A 26834-nucleotide genomic window follows, 5' to 3' on the forward strand; every position below is an offset into this window, starting at 1 on the left:
TTCTTGCTTGTAATATCGCCTGTGTTCTCCATTGATATAATGGTGATGCTTGGTGGGGGTTCATTAAACACAATGCTCATTTTGAGTGAACCAAGTGTTGCTGCATGAGTGGAACAGAACAAAATAATAATTTGTAATACTCAGTGTCTCCATTAACTGGACCACATCCTTCTAGAAATATCCACCAGGGAGTGTCAGAGGCACCATTCATGTATGCATGGCAGATTGGGCTCTCTGCGTTCCATTAAGCCCCATAGACCTTGTTGGATAATATCACTTATCAAATAGTATTTGGTCCACATATTGTAGTTTTTACATAAATGCAGCCTGTTCATAGAAATAATTGGGCAGGACTGAAGGAACACTGGTCATTTCTTGTCCCAGCTCCAGTTTGTTACTAAATGTCATTTGGTGGGGGGGCTTTGAAAATTGGAGACACATAACATTGTTTTATCTTCTGCGATACAGAGGGTGACGGTCATTTCTTATCTGGACGATCTCTTGATCAAAGTGAGGTACAGAGCCTTAATGCAGGTCATGTGCGAGAGACCACCCACACATAAGAGTCCCATGGGTGAATAATTAACAGAAATCTAAGGCAAGATGGTCTCTGGTGTACACTGTACACATCCCCCTCCTAGCAGTCTCCAATATCAGATTTCCCAGCCCTCGTTACATTCTTTCCTCACAGGTCAGACTTACTACACTCTGCACTGATCGTTTATATTGACTCTCGCAGTCGGCGTATCTCGGACTTCTCACAGAATTCATTGGATCCCGGAGTGACCGTCTTGGATGCAGACTCTTTATACTCCATTGTCAGCTCCCTCAGCATTCACAGCAGTCAGATGGCAGTACATCTATACGACAATCCTGCATGTACCAAGTGTATAAGTGAATATTCTTTCTGGTACACACATTCATATAGAAAACCACATCATATGGTTTAAATACATATTGCATCAAATTGCTTTTATTTTTGTTAAATTGCGGCCACTTCAGTGTTTGGAAGATGAAATCTCCTATATGGATGTATTCCTGAAAGGTTGAAGAAGATGCCACATTCTGGTTTTGATATATTGAGCTCTTTTTCATTCTTCTTTGGCATGTGGCCATCTATTACACTACGCGGATTAGCCTTGTGTAGTCATACTACACTATGTTTGAAGCCTATGATTTTAGTTTTTTATTCGGAGTACCAATATATAGTCCAAATGTTAGACCAAAAACAAATGAATCATCGTGTACTGTCCTGTAGAGCCAGGTTTTTGAAGTTGATGTGTTGGAATCGCAGCTTGCTGCGTAGTCGCAGACCAGTCACAGTGCTCATACTGATCCCAGGCCATCGCGGAAACCACCTACAATGGGCACATGAGTGTCAGAACTGGAGCAATGGAAGAAGGTGGCCTGGTCTGACGAAACGCGTTTTCTTTTACATCATGTGGATGGCCGGGTGCGTGTGTCATTTACTTGGGGAAGAAGCCGGCGGGGGCAGTGTGATGCTCTGAGCAATGTTCTGCTGGAATACATTGGGTCCTGGCATTCATGTGGATGTTACTTTGACACGTACCACCTACCTAAAGATTGTTGCAGACCAAGTACATCTCTTCATAGCAACCTTATTTCCTGATGGCAGTGGCCTCTTCCAGCAGGATAATGTGCCCTGCCACACTGCAAATTGTTCAGGAATGGTTTGAGGAACATGACAAAGAGTTCAAGGACTTGACCTCCAAATTCCCAAGATCTCAATCCGATCGAGCATCTCTGGGATGTGCTGAAAAACAAGTCTGAGCCACGGAGGCCCCACCTCACAACTTACAGGACTTAAAGGTTCTGCTGCTAATGACTTGGTGCAGGTACCACAGGACACCTTCAGAGGTCTTGTGTAGTCCATGCCTCAACGGGTCAGAGCTGTTTTGGCGGCATGAGTGGCACCTACACAATATTAGGCAGGTGGTTTTAATGTTGTGGCTGTTTAGAGTATATTTTTATGTACTAATTATCTTTATATATCACAATTTATTTATATAGTGCCACTGATTCTGCAGCGCTGTACAGAGAACTCACTCACATCAGTCCCTGCCCAATTGAAGCTTGTAAAGTTTATTCCCTGGCCTTTCAGTTACATTTTCTTTACCACCACTTTTATATATCCACTATGAACACTTTATCTATGTATTTACACTATATGGACAAAAGGATTTGACCACGCGTTAATTATTGAATTGAGGTGTTTCAATCAGACCTGTTGCCAGAGGTGTATAAAATCCAGCACCTAGCTATGCAGTCTCCATTTGCAAACATTTGTGATACAAAATGGATTGTTCTGAAGAGCTCCGTGACTTCCAGCGTGGTACTGTGATAGGATGACACCTTTGCAATAAGATGGTTCGTGAAATTTCATCCCTGCTGGATATTCTACGGCCAACTGTAAGTGGTGATATCAGAAAGTGGAAGCGTTTAGGAGCAACAGCAACTCAGCCACAAAACAGAAGACCACGTAAAATCACAGAGCGGGGTCAACGACTGCTAAGGCGCATGGTGTGTAAAAGTCACCACCACTCTGCTGATTCCATAGCTGAATTTCCACTGGCATTAATATAAGCACAAAAACTGGCGGGAGCTTAATGGAATGGGTTTCCAGGGCCGACCAGCCGCAAGCAAGCCACACATCACCAAGACCACTGCCAAGCGTTGGGTGAAGTAAAGCACACTGACGCTGGACTGTGGAGCAGTGGAGTTCTGTGGAGTGACGAATAGCGCTTCTCTGTTTGGCAGTCAGATGGACGAGTCTGGGCTTGGCCAAGAGAACCTTACCTGCCTGACTGCATTATGCCAACTTTGAGGTTTGATGGAGGAGGGATAACGGTATGGGACTGTTTTTCAGGGTTGGTTAGGCCCCTTATCTTCAGTGAAGGACAATCTTAATGCTTCATCATACCAAGTCGTTTTGGACAATGCTATGCTTCCAACTTTGTCAGAACAATTTGGGGAAGGCCCTTTTCTAGTCCAACATGACTGTGCCCCAGTACACAAAGCAAGGACTACAGAGACATGGCTTGATGATTTCGGTGTGGAAGAACTTGACTGGGCCGCACAGAGCCCTGACCTCAACCCCATCCAACACCTTTGGGATGAACTGGAACGGAGATTGTGAGCCAGGTCTTCTCCAACATCAGTGTCTGACCTCATAAATGCTCTACAGAATGAATTGGCACAAATTCCCACAGAAACACTCCAACATCTTGTGGAAAGTCTTCCAAGAAGAGTGGAAGCTGTTATCACCGCAAAAGGGGGACCAGCTCCATATTAAAGTAAATGTATTAGAATACAATGTCATTACAGTCCCTGTTGGTGTAACGGTCAAGCGTCTGAATACTTTTGTCCATATATTGTATGTATATATTGTGTGTTTATGATGTATGGAATGTAAGCTGGTTTGGGCAGTGACGTGGTTTCCCATTCATGTCCTTACATGTAGCTGGTAATACGATCCCCTGAATCTTCAGCGCTGCGCGGAATTGTGGCAAAGGGCAACTATAACAATATTGGGCTTTTGCTACATCTAGAACAAATATTTGTACCATGGGTGGAAACTCCTCTCAGCTGTGATTATATTGAATTTCCTTCAAAGCCAACACAGAAAAGCATATTTGGATAATTTTAGCATTATCCATATTTCTGACATTATACATAACCATCTTTACTTCTCAGTGTCCAACAAAAACCCAATTGTTTGCTCTGTGATTTGTAATGAGGAAACCTACACGTTTATTAAGGTTTCCCAGACCTCCAATTAGCACTGTATTGATATCTGCAGTTTTATTACAGCATATTCGCACGATAACACAGATGCGCATTTCAGCGTTTCTATCGTTGAAGAAAAGTAAAGAAGATTCAATATTATAATGTACATGAATTACGCACTTGTTAACCCTTTATAATTCATATCAAAAGAAAAAACAGTTTTTACTAATGTGGTAGAAAGACACAAATCCTGAATCTGTTTCCTCTGCTTTCTACGCCAAATAAAACCCATAAAACATTGCTAATTATAATCTCTCAGGTAAAAGTTAAAGTAGAGTTGGCTCAGTGTTTAGCACCCCTGCCTCACAGCACTGGGGTCATGAGTTAAATACCTGACCATGGCCTTATCTGTGTGGAGTTTGGATATTCTCTCTGTGTTTGCATGGGTTTCCTCCCACACTCCAAAAACATACTTGTAGGTTAATTGGCTGCTAACAAACTGACCCTAGTCTGTGTGTGTGTGTATTAGGGAATTTAGACTGTAAGCTGCAGTGGGGCAGGGAGTGATGTGAATGAGTTCTCTGTACAGCGCTGCAGAATCAGTGGCGCTATATAAATAAATGGTGATGATGGTGATAGATAGTAAATCAATCAATAACTGACTATTGTTGCATCTGAGTCAGTTTTATGCTATAACAATGCCACAAATCTGTAATGAGTATCCTTCAGAATTTCATAATGAAGGACACAGTAAATATACCATTATATCACATTGTATATTGTACAAGGCGTTTTGTGGAATCTTACAAATAAAGATGTCATGTTATACATATATTATAAATATGTTTTGCACCTGGAGTTTAGTTTTTGCTCTAGTTTAAAGAATCAGGGGGTAAATGTATGAAAGTTGATCTTTTTCAAGTTTAAAAAATAATGTTAAAATTCATCCTAATGCCTTTTAAATGCACCCAAAAAAATAAAATAAAAATAAATAAATAAATATTTAATTGTAAATATGTCATCAATATGTGGAGAAAAACTAGTCAATATGTATTTTTATTGTTTCTCTAGTTGTCTTTAGTACAAGTAATGTGAATGTGGAAAAATATAATATTGTGACAAATATATAAATATGATTAGAGGACTCAATTTATAAAAAAAAAAAAAAACATGTTAAACATTACAAGTGAGAGATGAGATAGGTTTGCAAAGTCGCGATATCCGGTGACTTGCATAAACCGCTACTCAATACATTTACCCCCCGAAGTCCATAAATTGGTTTACTGTTCTTCAAAAATAAAGATTATGGGCCTGAGTCATTAAGGAGAGTAAAGCATAAAAAAGGAGTAACATTTGCACCTGGGCAAAACCATGTTGTATTGGAGGGGGAGGTAAATTTAAAATGTGAGGCAGATTTATAGTTTGGGTAGGGCATGTCCTAGATCAACTTTATATTTCAATGTAATAATAAAGCTAGCAAGTATTTGTGTGCTAGATGAAAAAACAGCCAGTATTTAACTTATGTACAAAATAATAAAATGATTTGCACCCCTTACATTGTAACATGGTTTGTCCCAGAGAACATTTACTCCTTTGCTTGCCTTAATGACTCAGGCCCTATGTCTGCAGTGTCATGAAGGGCTCTGGGGGGGGGGGGGGGGTATTCTAGAGTCACCTGATTGCCTGTAGATGGTGATTTGCAGTAATTATGAAATACGCCATCAGGGTCCTGTTAAACAGGTTGAGGCTACCATGGACACCCCCTGTATTGATCAACGCGTGCCTCAACCCCCTCACCCTATTGTGTCCTATTCCCTGGCTACGGATGTTACAAGACAACAAGGTGCGAGGCAACGAGTGTGACTTCAGTGCAAACAAAGAACTCGTCCAACTTCTTTTCTAGTGACATTGTTATCTCCTAGCTATGACACAAAGGGATCTAAGTACTGTACACACCTTCTAGATAGCCCTCCTTACTGCTAAAACCCCCTGTCCACCTTTACTGAGAAACGCTTCCATTGGCCCTTAAACATTTTTGCTGATATCTAATTGTGTAATACCAGCCGAAATAAAGGGTTACTACTGATAGCCTACTACACAGGGTGTGGGGTGTTGTGCAAGATCAGACAATTTAGTAAAACTACATTTATTTGAGAAGTGTTCTACTAGTGTATTTTGATGAGTGTTGGAGCGGGCGCTATAACTGGTCCCTACGTCTCTGCAACAGAAGGAAAGACCTAGAACTATAGAGAGTATGTGGAGGCAGCCATTGGAAGAATTAACCAATATTTTCATCCAATATTCCTGAGACATAATGTTAAATTTGCCACTGCAGTAACTAGCACTTGAAGCAGTTAACTGCTGATGTAATGTATAAGGACACTGCTGGTGTAATGTATAAGGAGACTGCAGGTGTAATGTATAAGGAGACTGCAGGTGTAATGTATAAGGAGACTGCCGTTGTAATGTATAAGAACACTAGCTGGTGTAATGTATAAGGGCACTGCCGGTGTAATGTATAAGGACACTGCTGGTGTAATATATAAGGACACTGCCGGTGTAATGTATAAGGAGACTGCAGGTGTAATGTATAAGGGCACTGCCGGTGTAATGTATAAGGAGACTGCCGTTGTAATGTATAAGGAGACTGCCGTTGTAATGTATAAGGAGACTGCCGTTGTAATGTATAAGGAGACTGCAGGTGTAATGTATAAGAACACTAGCTGGTGTAATGTATAAGAACACTGCTGGTGTGATGTATAAGGGCACTGCCGCTGTGATGTATAAGGGTACTGCTGGTGTAATGTATAAGGAGACTGCCGTTGTAATGTATAAGGAGACTGCTGTTGTAATGTATAAGGGCACTGCCGTTGTAATGTATAAGGGCACTGCCGGTGTAATGTATAAGGAGACTGCCGTTGTAATGTATAAGAACACTGCCGTTGTAATGTATAAGAACACTGTAAGTGTAATGTATAAGAACACTGCAGGTGTAATGTATAAGAACACTGTAGGTGTAATGTATAAGAACACTGTAGGTGTAATGTATAAGAACACTGCTGGTGTAATGTATAAGAACACTGCAGGTGTAATGTATAAGAACACTGTAGGTGTAATGTATAAGAACACTGCTGGTGTAATGTATAAGAACACTGCAGGTGTAATGTATAAGAACACTAGGTGTAATGTATAAGAACACTGCTGGTGTAATGTATAAGGGCACTGCTAATGTAATGTATACATAGTTACTACACAATAAGAAATACATGTGCCATCTTGTTCTCATTGCCTGAGCACTTACTGCACTTTGTGAGGCCAATAAAATTCACGGCTTTTTTACATGTTTCAAGCCCCCCTATAAAATGAGTTTGAACTTTTGTAAACTTCTCCTAATGTATTGCTGATTCATTCCTCATTAACAGGGCTGATCAGGCTGCAGCATACGGCTGTGGATCTTGGGGGGTGTGGCGCCACCAGAATTTTAAATCATTTTTCTTTCTCCATGTCTCTTTTTATTTTTTATTTTTTTTGGGCTGCTGGAGAGTAATGATTTGGACAGGGGAGGGGTGACGAAATGGCTGGGGGGTAATGAAATGGCTGGGGGAGTGATGATTTTGTGGCTGGTGGGGCATGCTCTCTGTATTGTGTAGTGGTCACAAGGATGCTCTCTGTATTGTGTAGTGGTCACAAGGATGTCTCTGTGGTCTCAGCGGTGACTAGAATGCTATATACTAGTCAGGTATTGCTGGTAGATGTTAGTATGTGATTATAGCTCTTTGACAACAAATTTTCATATATTTTGCTATATATTGCCTATATATGCCTGTGCTAGGGGGTAGTCTCTCTGGCCATAATGGAGTGTTGTGTTTGAACTAAAGAGCCTGATCATTCAGGGTATGTTAACATTTTGCATTATAATACAATTTTTCCAGACTATTAAAACAGGACCCCAACTTTCCAGAAGCAACAAAGCTGCAAGAACAAGCAAGAGAGAACAGCACAATCTGCTTAAATTTGAATGCAGGAGAATACTCATGAATATGGTATTCAGGTGTATTCCTATATAGTGGGAGGGGGGCGTTAAAGGTTTATTAGCCCAGCATGGTTGGAACCCTTAATCATCTCTTGTACAATAAGATTATAAATCAGATCTCTCGATAAGGAATAACCTCCATTCAGCATGAATAATACCAATTAATTTACTCCTTCTGAGTGCAGAAACCAATCTTGTTTTGCAACCCAGGCTTGGTAACAGCATAAAGTGTCTGGGATCCTGATTCTCCCCAACCTGCCGATCATTCACAGCCCAGCAACACAACGTTACACAGCGCAGAGTGTGCAGAAGCAGTTACAGTACAACACCCCTCCTGGGCCAATCACCCCCCTCTGACCTATTCCTCTAACAGATAGGGGCTTCTGCAATAATACATAGCCCTGATCTGCTGTCCATCCCAGCAGCCTCTAATTACAGGTTTAGTGTCTTTCCAATGTCCAGTGGTGTCAGTAAGTGATGGTATTCATGGAAACAGCTCCCAGGCACAAAGTAATGTGTATATATATATAAGGAGAAGTCTGAGCCAGGATGTTACTGACCTCCTACATCTCACCATGGCCTCTTACACAAGCATCATCCTGGTGATCGCTCTCTGCATAGCGGCAGGTAAGAAGACTCTTCTAGTCAACAAATCAAAAATAATATGTGAATGGTACAAACACAATAGTAAGAAGTCTATTCAAAAGAATTCTCACTTTCCTTGTGAAAAAACACCAAGTTCCGAAACAAAGTAACAGGTGAATCTCAATTCCTTGTCTGCTCCTTAGATTCACCTGGTACTTTGTTTTGAAATTTGGTGTTTTTTCACAAGGAAAGTGAGAATTCTTTTGAATAGACCTTATTACTCTTGTGCTTGGACCACTCACATATTATATTTGTTTTGTTAAATATTATTTTGTGGTGAGTGACACTGTACATGTGACTCAGAATTCATTAGAATTCATTCTCCCGTGCTGCCCCCCTTCACTGGAACCACCTCCCTCGCTCCATCCATCTCTCTCCTAATCTGTGCTCCTTCGAACGAGCACTCAAAACTCACCTGTTCCTCAAAGCCTACCAACCTTCTACTTAACCCCACATCTTCTCCTACGTTCTACCCTCTCTCCTCCCGGTCCTTCTCCCCCATACTTCAACTTCCTCCCCTTGTGTCTGTTTTGTTTCACCCACCCTTAGGATGTAAGCTCGTATGAGCAGGGTCCTCTTCCCTCTTGTCTCCACACCTGTTCTTTTACTCCGTCTCTACTGCATTAACCTGCCTGGAGTTTCTGAAGTATTGGTATTTTTGTTTATTGCTCTGTACTGTTTCACCCTGTATAGTCTACTGTTTGCTTTGTGTACGGCGCTGCGGAAATCTTGTGGCGCCTAACATATAAATGATAATAATATTAATAATTAGTGCGCTTGGAAGTGTCTTCTACTCCGTCAGTTCATCCTTCAGTCTTACATTGACCTGTGTAATGGAGATATCAGCATATATTACAATGCAGGGTTACAGTATAGAACATAACATGAGACAGGAGAGGTTGAGGGTCTATAAGAGATTATACATGAATAAGATATAGAGGTACTAGGTCATGTGAGCACTGGACAGTATATAAATGTATTGTTACTAGACTTGTGTAATGAAGATAAACCATATACATGAGCTGACTCAGTGATGTTCACCTGGATATATAAAGAATTTGTTAGATTGATTAATGTGAAGCTACAGGGGGAACACTAAGCTGTGTTGAGTCAACCATCCACACAGATGCTTTGGGATAACATTGTAGAATATAATTAGATCAGGCAGGTGAAACTGAAAACCCCAAGTGCTAGATTTACTAAGCTGCGGGTTTGAAAAAGTGGGGATGTTGCCTATAGCAACCAATCAGATTCTAGCTGTCATTTTGTAGAAAGTACTAAATAAATGAAAGCTAGAATTTGATTGGTTGCTATAGGCAACATCCCCACTTTTTCAAACCCGCAGCTTAGTAAATCTAGCCCCAAGTCTAAGTTTGTGTTGGCCGCAGGAAAAATAACAATGTTTCACGCTGCGCCCTCCATGCTGCTTTTGCTCCCCTTCATCTTCATTCAGCAGCTTTGGAACCTGGGGGTAAATGTATCAATCTGCGGGTTCTTCAACACCCGCGTGTTCAGCCTCTTCCGCGATTAAATTTCAAGCGGCGCTGCATTGTAAAGGGTTAAAGCGGCGCTGCATTGTAAAGGGAAGTTAACCCTTTACAATGCAGCGCCGCTTGAAATTTAATCGCGGAAGAGGCTGAACACGCGGGTGTTGAAGAACCCGCAGATTGATACATTTACCCCCTGGTGTATGTCAGGAGCAGAGGCAGCCGAGCTTTATACAGTAGACTTACTAGTTCTTGGCATAACATTGCTCATTGCTATACAACAGGCTTAGGCAACTCTCCTGCATAGTGGGACTACAAGTCTCAGCATGTCCAGGCAGCCAGAGGTGAAGACATGTTATAATCCAGAGATAGGCAACCTGCAACTCTCCAGCTGCTGTGGAACGATAAGTGGCGACTGAGAATGCTGAAACTTGTAGTTCCACAGCAACCGGAGAATGACCTACGTCTCCTTTTACTGAATATTTTTATAGAGTGAATATGCAGCTTTATGTATAATAAACACATTTAACCACTGACACTGAGGTGTCTGGGGGATAATCACTCTGATAATATACATTTTATGTGCTTTTGTTTTTCAGCCTATTCCTTATCGTGCTATACCTGCACCTCCCAGGGCAGCAACTCTGCCTGTATGACGGCGACCAACTGCACAGCCACTGATACCACGTGTATGACCTCCGTCGTTAGCGCTGGAATCGGTAAGAAACGTAATCTAGATCCAAGTTTCCAGCATTTAATTGAGAATTACATTTAGTATTTTTATTTAAATTCATATCCTTCAATTGATAATAGGATCGTAAATTGCTTTTCTTTTTTTCTAGTATCCACACTGACACATACTGTGTACAAAGTGTCCTTACTGACACATACTGTATACATAGTGTCCTTACTGACACATACTCTATACATAGTGTCCTTACTGACACATACTGTATACATAGTGTCCTTACTGACACATACTGTATACATAGTGTCCTTACTGACACATACTCTATACATAGTGTCCTTACTGACACATACTCTATACATAGTGTCCTTACTGACACATACTCTATACATAGTGTCCTTACTGACACATACTGTATACATAGTGTCCTTACTGACACATACTCTATACATAGTGTCCTTACTGACACATACTCTATACATAGTGTCCTTACTGACACATACTGTATACATAGTGTCCTTACTGACACATACTGTATACATAGTGTCCTTACTGACACATACTCTATACATAGTGTCCTTACTGACACATACTCTATACATAGTGTCCTTACTGACACATACTGTATACATAGTGTCCTTACTGACACATACTCTATACATAGTGTCCTTACTGACACATACTGTATACATAGTGTCCTTACTGACACATACTCTATACATAGTGTCCTTACTGACACATACTGTATACATAGTGTCCATACTGACACATACTGTATACATAGTGTCCTTACTGACACATACTGTATACATAGTGTCCTTACTGACACATACTCTATACATAGTGTCCTTACTGACACATACTCTATACATAGTGTCCTTACTGACACATACTCTATACATAGTGTCCTTACTGACACATACTGTATACATAGTGTCCTTACTGACACATACTGTATACATAGTGTCCTTACTGACACATACTCTATACATAGTGTCCTTGCTGACACATACTCTATACATAGTGTCCTTGCTGACACATACTGTATACATAGTGTCCTTGCTGACACATACTCTATACATAGTGTCCACACTGACACATACTCTATACATAGTGTCCTTACTGACACATACTGTATACATAGTGTCCTTACTGACACATACTGTATACATAGTGTCCTTACTGACACATACTCTATACATAGTGTCCTTACTGACACATACTGTATACATAGTGTCCTTACTGACACATACTCTATACATAGTGTCCTTACTGACACATACTCTATACATAGTGTCCTTACTGACACATACTGTATACATAGTGTCCTTACTGACACATACTCTATACATAGTGTCCTTACTGACACATACTCTATACATAGTGTCCTTACTGACACATACTGTATACATAGTGTCCTTACTGACACATACTCTATACATAGTGTCCTTACTGACACATACTGTATACATAGTGTCCTTACTGACACATACTCTATACATAGTGTCCTTACTGACACATACTGTATACATAGTGTCCATACTGACACATACTGTATACATAGTGTCCTTACTGACACATACTGTATACATAGTGTCCTTACTGACACATACTCTATACATAGTGTCCTTACTGACACATACTCTATACATAGTGTCCTTACTGACACATACTGTATACATAGTGTCCTTACTGACACATACTGTATACATAGTGTCCTTGCTGACACATACTCTATACATAGTGTCCTTGCTGACACATACTGTATACATAGTGTCCTTACTGACACATACTCTATACATAGTGTCCTTACTGACACATACTCTATACATAGTGTCCACACTGACACATACTCTATACATAGTGTCCACACTGACACATACTGTATACATAGTGTCCTTACTGACACATACTGTATACATAGTGTCCTTACTGACACATACTCTATACATAGTGTCCTTACTGACACATACTGTATACATAGTGTCCTTACTGACACATACTCTATACATAGTGTCCTTACTGACACATACTCTATACATAGTGTCCTTACTGACACATACTGTATACATAGTGTCCTTACTGACACATACTCTATACATAGTGTCCTTACTGACACATACTGTATACATAGTGTCCATACTGCCACATACTCTATACATAGTGTCCTTACTGACACATACTGTATACATAGTGTCCTTACTGACACATACTGTATACATAGTGTCCATACTGACACATACTGTATACAAAGTGTCCTTACTGACACATACTCTATACAAAGTGTCCTTACTGACACATACTCTATACATAGTGTCCTTACTGACACATACTGTATACATAGTGTCCTTACTGACACATACTCTATACATAGTGTCCTTACTGACACATACTGTATACATAGTGTCCTTACTGACACATACTCTATACATAGTGTCCACACTGCCACATACTGTATACATAGTGTCCTTACTGACACATACTGTATACATAGTGTCCTTACTGACACATACTCTATACATAGTGTCCTTACTGACACATACTGTATACATAGTGTCCATACTGACACATACTGTATACATAGTGTCCTTACTGACACATACTCTATACATAGTGTCCTTACTGACACATACTCTATACATAGTGTCCTTACTGACACATACTCTATACATAGTGTCCTTACTGACACATACTCTATACATAGTGTCCTTACTGACACATACTGTATACATAGTGTCCACACTGACACATACTCTATACATAGTGTCCTTACTGACACATACTGTATACATAGTGTCCTTACTGACACATACTGTATACATAGTGTCCTTACTGACACATACTCTATACATAGTGTCCTTACTGACACATACTCTATTCATAGTGTCCTTACTGACACATACTCTATACATAGTGTCCTTACTGACACATACTCTATACATAGTGTCCTTACTGACACATACTGTATACATAGTGTCCTTACTGACACATACTCTATACATAGTGTCCTTACTGACACATACTCTATACATAGTGTCCTTACTGACACATACTGTATACATAGTGTCCTTACTGACACATACTCTATACATAGTGTCCTTACTGACACATACTGTATACATAGTGTCCTTATTGACACATACTCTATACAACGTGTCCTTACTGACACATACTGTATACATAGTGTACACACTGACACATACTGTATACATAGTGTACACACTGACACATACTCTATACAAAGTGTCCATAGTAATCCACATTCTTTCAGAAGTTTCCATATTGTCTCTCTCTGTCTCTTGCCCCCTGTAGGTTCTCTGTCTGCGTCCACCATCACTAAGACATGTACATCGGTCTGTTCAGCAACTGCACTTAATGTCTTGGTGATGTCAACATCAGTGTCCTGCTGCACCACCGACTTGTGTAACACCAGTGGGGCCAATAGTGTCAAATCCACCTACACCGTCCTTGCTGTGGCCCTGGGATTCATCCTGACTCTCCTGAGAAATGTCTGAATGAATAATCAGTCCTGATATCCAGACTACAATAAAATGGCTGATCCTCTTTATATTGTTGTGACCTGATCTTAATGAGGGGGGTGCACTGAAGGTGGAGTGGGGAATGGGGGAACATCAGCCACATTTTACCTTACAAGAAAAAAAAAAAAATAATGTCCACCAAGTAGTTATTTTGATTTGTAATAAATATATGCACTTTATAAGTATTCATTATAATCAGCCTCTAACTTAAGTACCACATGCAGCAAAATATTAAAAAAGCAACTGTGGAAAATATATATGAATTAAAACCATAACTACCACCCGGTCCTTGTGTGTTATTTTTCAGGTTGTTTGTATATATTTATTTTGCTTTTAGCTGAACAATTATAATGTTGGACAATCAATGATCCACTTGTCTATTACTCCAATTATATAGATCACACTTAGGTAATCACTAACATTATTCACTCTCTCACATATAGATCATCAATACTACAATGTTCCATCATTCATGCAATGTATTTACATCTAGAAATATCATTATAATTGCTGAAATAACCCAGATACCACTAATCCAGGACAATAGTGTTATTTCTATATGTTCAGTCCTAATTCCTTCCGCCTATTATATTCAATTATTTACATAATATGTTGACTGAATTCTTTCATTTTCCCAAAATGTGGAAGTTCTGTAAAGTACGTATCATCCTCGCATAGCAGTGTTGTCTCTCACAGCCATTATTGTAAGATTGTGGCAATAAGTGATTGTTCCTCCGCTAATATCACCACCTTATATCAATAGTTCTCACTAAGTTCTGACAGTGATCACCCACATAAAGCATCAAGTCATTCAATCATTCATATGCATTGGCTGTAGCGATACTACAATGATTCATGGGACAGATCATTCCGTTTCCTTCACATACTTGAATCATTGTTTATATCAGTGGTTCCCAAACTTTTGCAGTTTGCGGCACCCTTGGAGTCTCCATAATTTTTTCAAGGCTCCCCTCCAAAATAATTACCGAGCAGTAGTTGGGTCAAAAAAACGCAATAAGTATTTAGGTCAGGACAGAAATACTTATTTAGTTGTATGCAAAAATAATACACATTAATCCAAGGGAAAAGAATATTTTTATATAATTTTTTCAATTATATTTTTGTCAAATAATAATTTACAGCTAATTCACATTGTGCCTCTTTCATCCACACACTCTGTGCCCTCCTTCATCTCCACACACTCTGTGCCCTTCTTCATCCACACACTCTGTGCCCTTCTTCATCTCCACACACACTGTGCCCTCCTTCATCTCCACACACTCTGTGCCCTTCTTCATCTCCACACACTCTGTGCCCTTCTTCATCTCCACACACACTGTGCCCTCCTTCATCTCCACACACTCTGTGCCCTTCTTCATCTCCACACACACTGTGCCCTCCTTCATCTCCACACACTGTGCCCTCCTTCATCTCCACACACTGTGCCCCTGCATCATCTGCATCCACACTCTGTGCCCTCTTCATTCTCACTCTGTGCCCCTCTTCATCCTCACTCTGTCCCCTCCTTCATTCTTCTGCTCCTCCATTGCTGTTTCCTATCACCATTTCCCCTCCCCTTTCTTTACTTACCGTACTTGGCCTTCTTTCTTCTATCTTTTTTTCTGTTTTCTTACCAATCTGGCGGCGCCCAGGACCCAGTATCCCCCTCTCCCCTGTAGCAGTTCTCACTGAATATGACATCATCACGCCCGACATTCAGTGAGGAGGGAGGAGGATGCTGGGTCCCAGGCGCTGCCAGATTGGCATTTTATTTTTTAATTTCCTGGTCTTGGCGGCACCCTTGTGACAGCATCACGGCACCCCCTGGGAGCCACGGCGCACACTTTGGGAACCGTCGGTTTATATATTTGGGTTTATATGCTCATATACATACAGTAGCATAGACAAACCGAGGGGGGGGGGTTCCTAGTACCTGGAAACCCCCATCCAAGCCCGGGGCACTGTATAATTGAGGTGGCTGGACCCTGCTACCACTTCACATGGCTCTGCTTGAAAAGGGAGAGCTGGGTGCACCTAACAGTAGTGCACGCAGTATTGCCCATGTATATTATAGGGATAGGAAGAGTTGGACCCCTCTACAAATCCTGCATTTGCCTCTGAGTAGGTGTTACTATTACAGGATCACCACTGTGTATTCAATATAAAGATCTTCCTATTTTATTCAGCTGTTCACATTGTATTTTGAATATTGTATTTTATATCCACAGAGTTTAAAATTTGTAAAGAAAAATGGGGGATCTGCGCCTCCCAAAAAGTTAGGAAATGTGGCCAGGGGAGGAGTGGAAGGGGAATGGTCCCAAACCCCCCTAAGGAAACACAATAATATAAAATTCCCTGGTGCGGGGGGTGGGGAGAAGAGAAAAACGATCATACAAAAGATATAGAGAGAGAGTGTATTATGCAGGAACAATTGTGAAGTAAACAGGAGATCACTCTGTATTGACAAATATAACAAACAAACATAGATAAACGGGTTAAAATGTGAATGTTCGTTATGCACAGCACAGGCAAAAAAGTAAAGTCAATCAATGTAAGGGGTACTTCAATGCTGATATTTGAGCTCCAGCCCTTGTGTAGCAAATTAAGTAAATAAAAAGTAAAACAGACAAATGAAAACAAAATACGGCCACGGACTTTTATCACTGTAACCTTTGTGCGATGTGCAAACGTTGTAAGATCAAGGACACCAAACCAGTCACAACATACACCTCCAAGATTACTGGAGAAGTTTTTCCAATAAAAGAAAGACTAACGTGTGATACACCGGGCATCATATACCAACTAACTGCCCGTGCGGGAAGCAATATGTAGGACGCACAATTAGGAAGTTATCTGTTAGAATAGCGGAACATCAATGGAACATTCTTAATGAGATTAAAACACACAGCGACATAGCGTTCCAGAGCATCTCTCCCTCTGTCACAATCATGACCTTTCACTGCTGAACTTTATAGGCATCTATAAGGTTAAATAACCATGGAGGGGAGGAAACTATATCAGACTAATCTCGCAACAAGAAACCAGATTTATTTATACCCTCAGAACCTTATCCCCACAGGGTCTCAATTTTGATTTTGATTTGAATTATTCCTTCTGCATTTATATATTTACAAATTCATTATTTAGTGGTCTATTATTATTACACTCACAATCTCTCTGAATGTGAACTTTCCTTGAACAGATATTCAAGGATTACACTGTTTTTTCAAGCTTTACTTGTTCATTATGCATCTAGTCTATATATATGGTGCAAGAGCAAAACCTTTTGGGTGTTTTACTATCTATTCATTCATGGATTTAAAGAGAGGCTCAAGGAGGGGCCCAGGACATGCCACTTTAATAATTCCACCAATCAGAGGCAGCAGGACCAATGAACTATCACTATTTAAAGGCATATTTGGCTGCAACTAATTTATTGAAGTTATACTTTCCCTGAGGAAGCCCCTTTTGCGTGTCAATACAGAGTGATCACTCCTGTTTACTTCACAATTGTTCCTGTATAGTACACTCTCTCTCTATATCTTTTGTATGATCGTTTTTCTCTTCTCTCCACCCCCCGCGCCGGGGAATTTTATATTGTAAAAATTGTAAAAACTATGTTACATTCACTGATAATAATGTTATCCTTCATGACCATTATCGTAACATTGTATCACATTCCTCACTCCAGGCTGAGAGATGATCTCACCTGAGCTGAGACCACTGATCCACACAATAAGTTCTGATATAACTTACACATAAGAAGTATGTCCTTCATATGTAGTTGTTTCATATGTCGGTTAATTCCGATTCACTTCACATTAACCCCATGATAGATGATTTTAGAGAGAGAGAGAGAAGAAGAAAAGAACAATCAAACAGCACAAAACGTTACAGTGTGGGGGGTGCAAAAGCCAAAGGGCTTCTACAAGAATACATAGCCCTGATCTGCTGTCTATCCCAGCAGCCTCTAATTACAGGTTTAATGTGTCCAGAGTGTTTGACGAGCAGTAAGTGATGGTATTCATGGAAACAGAGCTCCCAGGCACAAAGTAATGTATATATATAAGGAGAAGTCTGAGCCAGGATGTTACTGACCTCCTGCATCTGACCATGGCCTCTTCCACAAGCATCATCCTGGTGATGGCTCTCTGCATAGCGGCAGGTAAGAAGAGTCTTCAAGTCAACAGATCAAATATAATATGTGAGTGGTATAAACACAATAGTAATAAGTCTATGAAAAATAATTCTCACTTTCCTTGTGAAAAACACCAAGTTTCAAAACAAAATATTCTTAGATTCACCTGGTACTTTGTTCCGGAATTTGGTGTTTTTTCACAAGGAAAGTGAGAATTGTTTTGAATAGACTTATTACTCTTGTGTCACTCACATATTGTAGTTGTTTTGTTGAATATTATTTTGCGGTGGGTAACACTGTACATGTGACGCAGGATTCCATAGTGTGCTTGGAAGTGTCTTCTGCTCCTTCAGTTCATCCGTCAGTGTTATGCAGATCTGTATAATGGGGAGATAAGCGTATGCTACAATCAGAGCCATAACTAGGCAGGTGCGGGCGGTGCCGTCGCCCCGGGCGCAAGCCCAAGAGGGCGCAGCAGCCGCCCGCTACCTGTCTCTGTGCTCTGGCTCAATACTGCACACAGCGCCCTACTTGAGCTTTCAGCTTCCCCCACATCGGCATCAGAAGCATTGGAACGCAAATGCCAAACTTCCTGCCCGTGGAACGCATATGCGTTCCAATGGGACAATACCTGATTCACCTACGGTAATGGTAAAGAGAAATGGCTACCACAATTGAAAAAAATGTCCGGGAGGTCAGCAGTCCAAGGGTGGTTCCAATTCGCTACTGGTGTAACTTCACTGGAGAGGCGCCAGCCGGCTCTGTGCTCTCCTGCACGCTCCTTCACTTACAGCTGCTTCCAGACTGTTGCGCATGCGCACCCCTCCGTCAAAGGTCCTAATGAATATTGGTGAAAAAGTTTCCAGTCTCCATGTCAGCATGAATAAATCATTCCCGGACATATTATTCCATTGAGGTATTATTTTCTGGATTGTGTTTTTTCATCATTTTTACATTTTTTCAAATGTTATTTTGTATATTTGTCTGCAGACATATTTTATATATTTTTTTATCATAGGGTATGTGTTTATATATTATATTGGAATTTAGTCCTTTGTAATATTTTGTTTCATCGATCTCTCATTCACTCGTTAGATATAAATCTGTTTACCCTTATCCCTCTTTACTTAGCATTCTTTCTTTTGAGCGCCGGGGAGTGTATATCGTTATAATTTATATTCACTTAGAGAGGATTAGGTCTTTCCATCTCCGCACAGTTTTGGCAGCCTTCTTAGATACATAAGGAGAGCGCTGGTATTCTCCATTTTCTTTTATAAATAATATAATAGTCATAAAGTCATAATATATATATATATATAATGAGCGAGAGAGATGGCTATATGTATATAGATATATATATCATGCATTTGCAAATATGTGTAACAGAATTCTTTCAGTAAAGTGCTAGCCACCCCCCACATTAGGTTAGCCACGCCCACTTGTCAAATGTCACTCCCACTTCGATGGGGGGCGCCGGTGCCCTGTCTCGCCCAGGGCACTAAAACGTCTACTTACGGCACTGGTAACAATACAGGGTTACAGTATAAAACGTAACGCTGGACAGGGCAGGTTGAGGGTCTATTAGAGATTATAACCAAATAAGAAACAAGACGGAATAATATAGAGGTACAAGGTAAATGTTGTGAACACTGGGCAGTATATACATGTGTTGTTACTAGACTTATATAACCAAGGTAAACCTTATACATCAGCTGACTCAGTGACGTTCATCTGGATATTTAAAGAATTAGATTGATTGATTAATATGAACCTACAGGGGGTAACTCTGTAAGCTGTGTTGACTCAATCAGCCATAATAAGATCTGTTGGTTTTCTCTGCTGAAAGTCAATGTAATCATCCATTGAATCTAGGGAAAAGCGCCCCCTAGTGGCAACATTTTATTGAAAACGTTTAAATATTTGTTTGTCAGATTCAGTAGCTTTGGAACACAGAGTCAACAGACTTACTAGTTCTCTGCATAATATAGCTGTTCAACAGGCTTGGGCAACTCTAATGCATAGTGGGACTACAAGTCTCAGCATGTCCAGACATCCAGAGGTGAACAAATTCTGTAATCCAGAGATAGGCAACTCTCCAGCTTTTGTGCAGCTAAAAGTGGAGTCTGTGTAAATAGTGAAGATGCAGCTTTATGTACAATAAACATATTAAACGCTGACACTGAGGTGTCTGGGGGATAATTACTCTGATAATATACATTTTATGTGCTTTTGCTTTTTCAGCCTATTCCTTATCGTGCTATACCTGCACCTCCCAGGGCAGCAACTCTGCCTGTATGACGGCGACCAACTGCACAGCCACCGATACCACGTGTATGACCTCCGTGTTTGCTGGTGGAATCGGTAAGATCATTGTCAGAAAATATTGATGTTCTGTAATTGATTATAAAATTGTCTTTAACCAGTAAAATGGATTTCATTAATTTAAATGCCTGACATTGTTCATTCTGTGTCTATGTAACATTTTACAAACATTTCCAGCATTTAATTGAAAATTACACTTAATTAAATTCATATTCTCCGATTGATAATAAGATCATTCGCCTAAATTGCTACTCTTGTTTTTTTCACTACTGTTGTGTAGTTAAAAAGCTGCATTTATACTTATCATCTTCTAATCAGCACTAAAGATTAACTGATTTACTGAATGTCACAACATTATCTCATCAAAGCAGAAAAGTATCAGAAGTTCCACTCAAGAGTGGAATAGGGGAGGTGAGCTCAGACTATTATGTTTTCATATTCACTTCATACCAGTCATCTGAAATACCCAGCTCACAAGTAGAAAGCATATTGTTCCACACTCTATACAAAGAGTCCATATTGGTCTACGCTCTATACAAAGAGTCCATATTGGTCTACGCTCTATACAAAGAGTCCATATTGGTCTACGCTCTATACAAAGAGTCCATATTGGTCTACGCTCTATACAAAGAGTCCATATTGGTCTACGCTCTATACAAAGAGTCCATATTGCTCTACGCTCTATACAAATAATATATATTGTTCCACATTCTTTTGTCTCTTGTCCCCTATAGGTAGTCTGTCTGGGGCATCGATCACTAAGACATGTACATCGGTCTGCACAGCAACTGGATTTAGTGCCGTTGTGGTCTCAACATCGGTGTCCTGCTGTACCACCGATTTGTGTAATACCAGTGGGGCCAGTAGTGTCAAGTCCACCTACACCATCCTCGCTGTGGCCCTGGGATTCATCGTGACTTTCCTGAGAAATGTCTGAATGAAAAATCAGTCCTGATATCCAGACTATAATAAAATTTCTGATCCTGTTTATATTATTGAGACTTGTTTTTAATGAGGGGGGTGCACTGAATGTGGAGGGGGGAATGGAGGAACATCAGTCACATTTTACCTTACGCAGGACATTATTATTTTTATTGAAGTATAACGAGATAATATGTACAATTATAAATGTACAAGATGCAATGCTGTAAAGACCTCTCAGAACAATGATGAACAAATATATCATTAAAGAAATATGATTTATGTTAATTGTTGGCTATATCCAAAGTTACAGAAGTTCCCAGTTTCTTTTTACAATAGTGGAATACGTAAGGGTTGATGTGGAGGACTGCACGCAATGGACGTCCGTTCAAGCCCACAGTGTTACATGTTATAGTTAAAATTGGATGGGTGGTGTAGACATCTCAGTATTTTGAGAGGACAATGTTAATGTATCTTTCCCACATGTCAAACTTTTCAATCCTTTTCTCCTTATCCATCTTTTTTTTCTACCCAATCCATTGTGAAAACATAAGCCAATCTCTCCTTAAACGGTGATAAGGGTATTAGACTATTTCCAGAGATGTAAGACTGTTTTATGTGAAGCTACAGCAATAGTCTGCATTGGCCAAATTAAACCGAAGACAATTGTGTGAGGATAGGAGCACTATCTGAAATCTTCTATGGTGGGAAAGTTAAGTGTTAGGGAAGATATTTAAGGACATTTTGGAATATGTGCTAGCTGATAATAACCGGCATGAATTCACGAGTGTTAGCAGTAGTATAGTAGTCGAGAACGTGGTGAGTCAGATAATCCATTGAGTTAAGCCCGTTTGAATGGAGGGGAGATCTGTAAGGTTATAGTGAATGTTGATGACCTTGTATTTGGGAGACAGAGAAGTCAGTAGTTGGTTGAAATGGTTTTGCCAGTGAGAATTAGAAAACGTTCTGATAACCCCACCTAGAGATCTGTGATGTAGAAAGGCTACGGGATATGCCCCAATAGTTTCACATTTCTCTAAGACCACTTGAAACGTCAATGATTTTTAGCAAACTTATTTATTAATTGATGGATCAAGATTACACCAGCTGCTCTCCATACCGTGAAGGGATAGGTTACCATGCCTTCCTGGGACTCAGTATTACGTAGTAGAGGTATGTGATTGGATTTGTGCACATCTAGGTCGTGTTTGTATTGGAGTATGTGCCAGAGGTTATGTGTCTTCCATAATAATGGCTTTCCGGTGAGATTTCCTGGTTATGTTGGTGTAGAGATGCTGTAAGATCAATGTTGGGCAGAATTTCCACAGAAGAATTTACATATAGATCTCGGTCATGTAGTCAAACAATAAGATATTTTAGGATTGAAGCATGGTCATAGTGAGTGATATTTGGGGAAATTTAATTACTTTGTATGTTTGGTTGCTGTAAGTAATGGTAAAAACTGTGTTAGGTACCACAGCCTAGACAAAGAGACCATTTTATTAGTTTAGCCTTACCAGTATAGGATAGTAGGTGACTCCAACTGATTGCTTAGATATGTTTATCTGTTTCTTGGCCAAATTTAGTTGAGCTGCCCTACCCCAGAAAGGACACACCACATCCTCCCTTAAATACCTAGGGGTTGATTTTTTCCATAGTCATTGTAAAGTCAGAGCTAAGCCCAAATCTGCACTTGGATTGGCGGATGTACCATTCGAAAATCTCTGGTGATGATCCAGATAAATTACTTACTCTACTTTAATTCTCCCAGAGTGCTGAAAATCAGAATTGGCTGTTTTGGGACACCGTAGATAACCAGTAGGCAGCTTCCTGACACTCTGATTGGTGAATGGCAGCACCAACCACCAATTATCTGCTAGGTACTGAATATGACAGCATACACAGCAACCGTGTGGTGGTGGCAAATGGCTGAGAGACAGACAGAGGAGGCTTACTGGCCATTCCAATGGTGTTTTATTACAATTATTATTCATTTGGATTGTGTCTTGTTATCATTATTATTACAAACACATTTGGAATGGTCAGACAGTTTCCTCTACCGATCTGGACCAGTGTGTCCTTTTCAAGCAAAAGAGTAGACTTTCTTAACAACCCTTAATGTAGGATCACCCAAAAAACTTTCAGAAGGATGTGATTTATCAAATTTAGATTCCAACATCACATTCAAGTCACCTCCTAGAAAAGGGTGGCCTTGCGTATGTTTATCTAAGGTGGCCTTGCACATGTTTATCTAAGGTGGCCTTAGATAGAACAGAGTGGAATGGAAGCTTCCAGTGTGTTAAGAAATATGGTGATCACCGCTGCACGCCGGATTAGTTGCTGGCTTCCGATTCCCATAAGGAGGGAGCCCTGGTGTCATATATTGCTGCAAGATGTACGCTGCTACCTGCAAGACTGGTTGTCTAGTAACAGCATCAGTGTCCTCTCCTTCTATTGCAGCCAACACAGTCAGTCAGTGTCTTCTCAGCTACTTACTAGGCAGTGTCAGCTGTCTACTTGCTCCTAATCACTTGCTGCACTTGCACAGCTAATCACCTTGAAACCCCTCAAGGGTTCCTCTGGCTTTCTAAACCCATTCCTGTTGTTCACCAATGCTGGTGATAACTCCTGTTTGACCTAGTGAGCCTTTGTTTCCTCACCTGATTCTGTCTCTCAGTGTTTGACCCAGATTGCGGTCTTCTCCTGCTCCACACCTTGGCTTGTTAAATGGATCTACATCTATCTCTACCTTCCCTTACATCTGGATTGTTAAACAGAATTGCTGTCTTCACTTGCCCCTGACCTTGACTTGTTAAATGTATCTGCATTTGTCTCTACCTGCACTGACCCCTGGCTTGCTAAACTAAATTGATATCTTCTCCTGCTCCTGACCTTGGCTTGTTTTATGATCTACATTAACCCTTGCCAGTCCGGTTCTCTGTTATTGACTCTTCTGTTACCATCTAGGCTGCTCACTACCTCCTTCCGTGTTCTGCCCACTCCATTGGCAGTAGTGTTATCAACTGAGGGAAACTGAATACTGTGGAGCGCAACTAGTTCCTTGGAAAGGGGACTGCTCTAGGTGAATACCTTGTGAAGCAGTTCTTGTAGTTGAGGATCACATGGCATATTTCCATGAACACTGTGTTTGTGTCGGGTGACACAGATTTCCTACTTCAATGATAAACTTCCCCACTGGGCACTGAACGGAACTTTGTTGTGGATTAAAACGGCAACCCATTGACACTTAAGAGTCAGCCGAAGAGAAAAAGGTTTGTTAAAAGAGTTTACCTTTGAGGGTTGAGTGTTGGTGGACAAGATAGATTCTGGGAAGAACGCCATATAATGATGACCTTGTTTGATATTGGAAAGGCAAATACAATGCTTTCTGAAATTAGTCTATTCACATGCAAAGGAATCAACTTAATTGGCATAGTTGTGAAAGGGATTCTATGCTCCTGAGGAAGTCTTGTGATGATCAAGACGAAACGCGTTGAGCCTTATTGTTGATCAGCTGTACCCGGTGAACTATATGTGAGTTCAGTGTTTACTCTTTTTATTAAATTTGTATCGCTTTTTACATTGTATCCTCTTCCATTTTATTATACCGCCGTTGGAGGAGTGTCTCTGTACTAGGATACAGCTGCCTACAAGGAAACATCTTCTGGCTATTATGCTCAAATCTCTGGTACGCATATGATTTATTGCTCACACATAAAAGTGGTGTGTGGTTTCTCTGGGCTAGATATAATACATATACCCTGGTGAATATTGAATATTACACCCTTCTAATATTCTGTGGTGTTTCCAGTTTCACGTGGTGCATTACTCTTTGCATTACAATATTATGCTATGTTTGCCTTTTTCCACATTCCTCAATTGTTCCTGAGTTGAGATCCAGAGTTACAGTTCTCAAAGAGGATCCACTCGATTCAAGATCATACATCTTTACCTGACGGTACGCATATATATACACATTCTGTCCTTTATTATCCTGGTATTACACTATGAGGCGCCCTGCCTGTGCTTTGTTCTAGTGACTATTTTCTTCTGGATTGACCATCTGGATACAGGCTTACACGTGGCTGCCACTCACACATGAGTGAAGTGACTGTGGACTATTGATTATTACACCTGATATTATACAGTGTTGTGCATTTTTATTTTTGATACTTACCGATGTGGTAGATAGCGCCAGAGTATATCAATTGTCATGTTTATATATATATACATATATATCACTCCTTTTTTCAAATCTCCCTTAACTTACTTTTCAATCGCCCTGTTCTTCGAGACGAATCCACTTCTGTTCTTCGTCGCTGTTCCGCGCTCCTCCGTGCTGTGCTCGCAGTGAATGTCGGGCTTGATGACATCATTACGCCCGACATTCACTGCGAGCGTAGCACGGAAGAGGGGACCAGGGAGGGAGCCGGATGGAACGGTCAGGTGACCGCAAAAGATAAGGTTTTTTTAAATTTATTTTTGTGTGTTTTTTATAGGAGTCCTGCCTCAGGCCCCCTTGTCCGCTGGGCCCCCGGGTACCTGCCCAGGATGCGCTGAGCTCTCTACCTTACATCATACTTACTTACTTTGGGCAAGTTATTTCTGGGAGAGGGGCGTTACTGGAAGGCAGGAGGGTGCGAGGCGCGGCCAAACACATCATTTTGGCCCCGCCTTCGCGATGGAAATGTTGTTTTGTTGCGGGGGACGGGGCCAAAATGACGTGATGCACCGCAGTAGCAAGACGGCAGTAGCGGGATGCGGGAAATTTGCCTGCTCTCCGGGGAGTCTGTGAGATGGACCCGAATTTCGGGAGTCTCCCGGACATTCCGGGAGAGTTGGCAAGTATGCCTTACAGCATATGTGCCAGGCTTACGTCAGGCAAACATACACCCACATCTACACAACTAGGTGACAAGTACAAGACAAGTTTGTTAGCATTTGTTTTGATAGTAAAAAACACCTTGGCTACTAGGCTTGATATATTACAGCAGATATAATGCTCCCTCAGGCATATGAATGAATATATGAATTTTCCTGTAACAGATACACGATCAATGCAGAAAGCACCTATCAGCTTCAGAGGTGAATTCACAATCACCCAATCAGAAGCTGCCACCTAGAGCTGGCGACCCCAATCATCATCATCAGGTAAAGCTCTGCGGTGTCCCCCTTCCTCCTCCCGCATGTGGGGGCATCAGACACGAACCAATAGTGGTTGGAACGGGTTAATTACCCCCTTTTGAAGCACGGTTTATAGTAAGAGGTGTTATTTTGCATCAGTGCCGTACCAAAGATTGTTGGGGCCCCAGCA

The 26834-nt window shown here is 40.7% G+C and overlaps 2 protein-coding genes across 2 annotated transcripts; both read left to right on the plus strand.

The window, feature by feature from the left end:
- The first annotated feature begins 8355 nt into the window (after window positions 1-8355).
- Window positions 8356-14358, plus strand: LOC142157600 (lymphocyte antigen 6E-like). The gene is made up of 3 exons (XM_075211203.1): window positions 8356-8407; window positions 10512-10631; window positions 13913-14358. The coding sequence occupies exons 1-3, from the start codon at window positions 8356-8358 to the stop codon at window positions 14113-14115; spliced, it is 375 nt and encodes a 124-aa protein (XP_075067304.1). The 3' UTR covers window positions 14116-14358.
- A 3727-nt stretch (window positions 14359-18085) lies between these two features.
- Window positions 18086-21751, plus strand: LOC142157601 (lymphocyte antigen 6E-like). The gene is made up of 3 exons (XM_075211204.1): window positions 18086-18304; window positions 20519-20638; window positions 21334-21751. The coding sequence occupies exons 1-3, from the start codon at window positions 18253-18255 to the stop codon at window positions 21534-21536; spliced, it is 375 nt and encodes a 124-aa protein (XP_075067305.1). The 5' UTR covers window positions 18086-18252; the 3' UTR covers window positions 21537-21751.
- The last annotated feature ends 5083 nt before the right edge of the window (window positions 21752-26834 follow it).

The sequence above is a fragment of the Mixophyes fleayi genome, chromosome 5, assembly GCF_038048845.1.
Source record: "Mixophyes fleayi isolate aMixFle1 chromosome 5, aMixFle1.hap1, whole genome shotgun sequence".
NCBI lineage: Eukaryota > Metazoa > Chordata > Amphibia > Anura > Limnodynastidae > Mixophyes > Mixophyes fleayi.